Source organism: Ruditapes philippinarum, unplaced genomic scaffold (assembly GCF_026571515.1).
Source record: "Ruditapes philippinarum isolate M1 unplaced genomic scaffold, ASM2657151v2 ctg3699_1_1_1_1, whole genome shotgun sequence".
Classification (NCBI taxonomy): Eukaryota; Metazoa; Mollusca; class Bivalvia; order Venerida; family Veneridae; genus Ruditapes; species Ruditapes philippinarum.
This window is the reverse complement of record NW_026863583.1, coordinates 890-5,256: the sequence shown is the minus strand read 5'-3', so window position 1 is coordinate 5,256 and position 4,367 is coordinate 890. Positions and strand designations below refer to the sequence as shown.

The 4,367-nt window shown below is 35.0% G+C and overlaps 1 protein-coding gene across 1 annotated transcript; it reads right to left on the bottom strand.

Annotated features, from left to right (window-relative positions):
* Nucleotides 1–1,479: 1,479 nt before the first annotated feature.
* Nucleotides 1,480–3,054, bottom strand: LOC132722577 (zinc finger protein 600-like). The gene has a single exon (XM_060707097.1). The coding sequence runs from the start codon at nt 3,018–3,020 to the stop codon at nt 1,833–1,835; it is 1,188 nt and encodes a 395-aa protein (XP_060563080.1). The 5' UTR covers nt 3,021–3,054; the 3' UTR covers nt 1,480–1,832.
* Nucleotides 3,055–4,367: the final 1,313 nt, after the last annotated feature.

Here is a 4,367-nt window from a genome sequence, read left to right as displayed (position 1 = left end):
ACCCTATTACACCAAATTTCAGGGAATAAACCTGAATCAAAAATAATATAAAATAGTTTGCAAACAATTGGTAACATTGAACAAAGCAATTTTTAAGGTATTCATTTAAGATATTGCAGTTTTGTTGTTCTTTAAAACTGACTGAAATTTATTTACTGTAAATGGTAAATTTAAGTCTTTCATGTAGTTGCTTATCAGATCAATATCTACCTCATTAAAATATGTCCATCATTATAATGTTAGCGTACCACTATAGGCGCGTCAATGAAAAATGACTCTTTTTAAAAGTTCACCGTTTTTATTTATATTATGTGATAAACATAATTTTATATGCGTTCAGATTCAATACTACATTTATTGAACTCGTTGAGTAAAACAATATCATTCAACTCGTGGTTAATAAATTTAGTATTAAACCTACACTCATTAAAGATCCTCTATATATAAACGTCACGAATATCCCACGTGCAGTATTATAATTTCTTTTTACCGATTTCGCATATTTCCTGTATGTAGTATTATCAAATAAACTTTTAAAAAAAGATACATGTATATAATAAAACAAGAGCCGGTTTGAACCGGGTGATGCTCCCCGAACAGGTTTAGATACAAAAAAGTACACCTCTTGTAGGTTCAGAGTAATGTCATGGACAAAGTTCGAAGTACAATCATTCCTAAATTAGGCAGGACACAGTTACTGTTCTTTGCACTGCACTTCGTCTCAATGTGATCTACCTGACAAATAAGTTTCTTGTTGATGCTCTTGTAGTTTCACAGTAATGTCCGGACAAAGTTCACAGTGTAAAATTGAAAAGGGGCAATAACTCAAAAATTAAGCAAGGCAGAGTTATGGTTCTTTTGCACTACAATTCTGTTAAATGTGATCTATCTTCCTACAAAGTTTCTTGTTGATACCTCATATGGTTTCAGGACTATGTCACGGACAAAGTGCAAAGTAAAAAAATGAACAAAGGACAATAACTAAAAAATTAGGCAAGGCAGAGATACGGATTTTGTTTTTGTTTTGCACTTCTATTAAATGAGATATATCCACCTACACATTTTCTTGTTGATACCTCCTATGGTTTCAGAGCTTTGTCCCGGACAAAGTTCAAAGTGAAACAAGGGTTTTCAGGTTATGCGTTTCTAAAAGGGGAGATAATTCAAAAACGGGGACATTAGAGTTACGGTTCACTTGGCAGTGCACACCACCTCAATGCTCTCTACCACTTTATGTAGTTTAAACAAATTACCTCCAAAGGCTTTCAGGTTATGCTCCGGACAATATTATTTCTAAAAGGGGAGATAATTCAAAAATATGGCAATACGTAGTTATTGTTCTTTGGCACCGCACTTTGCCTCAATACCCTCTACCGTTTTGTGCAGTTTAAACAAAAAATCTCAAAGAGCTTTCAGGTTATGTTCTGGACTAGATTTTTCTAAAAGGGGAGATAATTCATCAACGGGGAAAACATTTTGTGGAACTGCATTCCGCTTCAATACCTGCTACTGTGTGCAATTTAAACAAATTATGTCCAAGTCTTTTCAAGTTATGATCCATACAAAACGTGCGGACAGACAGACATGGCGGCGACTAAATGCTCTCCCTTCAGAGAGCATAAAAATCCGTTCCTGCATTCACATCTATATTTCTCCAGTGTGTTTTGTTACATGTGTTTAAAGATGCTTTCATAAAGAAAGTGTTTTTTTTTTCTTCAAATATTTCGTATTAATATTTCTTCTCTTCAGGGTGTATCTTCATATTACGTTAAGATTTAAACATTTCTTTTAGAAAATTGTCCGTCACATAGTCCGCATTTATATTAGCTCCTTCAAGTGTGGACGATCGAATGTCTTTCTAAAGAACTTATAGAAGGAAACGACCTGTTACAAATGTCGCAGTGATAGTGTTTCACCCCTATATGAATTTTCATATGTCGTTTAATATTACTATATTGAGTAAATGCTCTGTCACAAATTTCACATTTATAATTCTTTTCTCCTGTGTGTATTTTCAGATGTACTTTAAGAGTTTCCTTTCGAGTGAATGCTTTGTCACATATATCACATTTATAATCATTTTCCCCTGTGTGTATTTTTTGATGTATTAGAAGATAATAATTTTGAGAAAATGCTTTGTCACAGATTTCGCATTTGTAATTCTTCACTGCGGTGTGTACTGTTTTATGCGATATTAGTGATGATTTACGAGGAAATAATTTCTTGCAGACAGTACATTTATAATTCTTTTCTCCAGTGTGCACTTTCATGTGATTTGTAAGAGTAGGTTTAAGAGCAAATGATTTCTCACAGACTTCGCATTTATACTTCTTTTCCCCTGTGTGCACTTTCATGTGATTTGTAAGAGTAATTTTATGAGCAAATGATTTCTCACAGACTTTGCATGTATAAGCCTTTTCTCCTGTGTGCACTGTTACGTGATTTGTAAGAGTAAATTTACAAGCAAATGATTTCTTACAGACTGTACATTTATAATTCTTCTCTCCAGTGTGCACTACCATGTGCTTTGTAAGAGTATTTTTGCGAGCAAATGATTTCTCACAGACTGTACATTTAAAATTCTTCTCTCCAGTGTGCACTACCATGTGTTCTGCAAGAGTATCTTTACGAGCAAATGATTTCTCGCAGACTTCACATTTATACTTCTTTTCACCTGTGTGCACTTTCATGTGATTTGTAAGAGTATCTTTACGAGTAAACGATTTCTCACATAATTTGCATTGATAGTCAATCTCTCCTGTGTGTATTCTCATATGTATGTTAAGATAAGAATTTCGTGTAAATACTCTGTCACAGATTTCGCATTTATTCTTCCTCTGCCCTGTGTGTACTGTCATATGTAATCTCAATGTACTTTTATGAACATATTTTCTGTCACAGATATTACAAACGTGACATCTTAAGTTATTATCACTTTTGCAAACTGGCTGGTGCTTTTCCGAGTTGCTGCTACGTGTATTAAAATTGGATAATTTCTTTTTGTCTTTACCCCTGTCCATATGCTTCTTTCTGATCAGCCAGAATACAGTTCTTTTTTCCTATAAAATAAGCACTACAACTTTAATTCATCCTGCATGTCAAGCATTGCTATTGTACAAAACAAAATATCTGCTTAGAATTCTCCCCACCAAAGTCACAAAGTATTTTTTCACAAGAATCTCAATTTATCACAACAAACGCCAGTCACAAGTGCTAAGAACAATTATATTAAAATCACACAATCCATTGCGAGTTCTGATCTGACCTCTGCATGTGACTTTTCCCTTGACCAAAAGGACCTAATTTTTGTGCACGGCACTAAACCTGACAGTATTAATTGAATATTTCGGCCAAATTATATATAACTACCCCTCTATGCTTATAACAGTTTAACATATGTTTTCCTCTGACCTATAAGCATGACCTTGACTTTTGACCTAGAGATCGGTTGCATGTGTGCAACACTAAAACTGATGATGGCAAGCAATACTTAGATCCCACTATATGCTCTTGACCTATCTCCACATTTTATTATCTTTAGTGACCTTGAAGAAGCCTGTCCGCCCACCCGCCTAGTATATTTGCCGATTATTTGTTTGTTGTTGTTGTTGTTTTGTTTTTTTAACAGACTTATAAAATGACGAGGGTATTTTATACTTCTGACGTCATTCAAAGAATATTCAGTGAAAATATCCCACATGTCTTCTCTTTACTGATTTTAAAAGATAGACAAGTACATCTTGAAAAGGGTAAATAATGTTTCTCCTTCTTTTTTTCGTAACTTAATATCAGTTTAAGCGTCATGTGTACAATCAAGGGTCGAAACAACTCGGCAATCTCCGTCAAGTTCGAATTCTTAAAGTCGCCCGAGCTGTTCCGATTGATGTACAATATTTAAATAGAGTTGTAAAATTACATTACGCTTTTGTCGTATGTTTCGTTTATGTAGCAGGCGGCAGGCTAAAGATAAAGGTCATAAGATTAAGAACGCAGTGGTGAATCATTTTGTGGTGATTAATTGTTAATTTTTAAACACAAATGAGCCGTGTCACGACAAAACCAACATAGTGCGTTTGCGACCAGCATGGATCCAGACCAGCCTGCGCTTCCGCGCAGTCTGGTCAGGATCTATGCTGTTCGCTTACAAACTCTATTACAAGTAGAGAAACTGATAGCGAACAGCATGGAACCTGATCAGACTGCGCGGATGCGCAGGCTGGTCTGGATCCATGCTGGTCGCAAACCCAATATGTTGGAGGCTCAAATATTGATATGTTTTACCTGATGACTTTTATTCTTTATAGTAAACACAATTTTCTTCTTCTGGGTGAAATGTATCCTTTCCAGTAGGTTTAAAATAAAGTCAA

Excerpts from the sequence above, each read along its gene's own strand:
- LOC132722577 (XM_060707097.1), bottom strand. The coding sequence starts at position 3,020 with ATGGACAGGGGTAAAGACAAAAAGAAATTATCCAATTTTAATACACGT.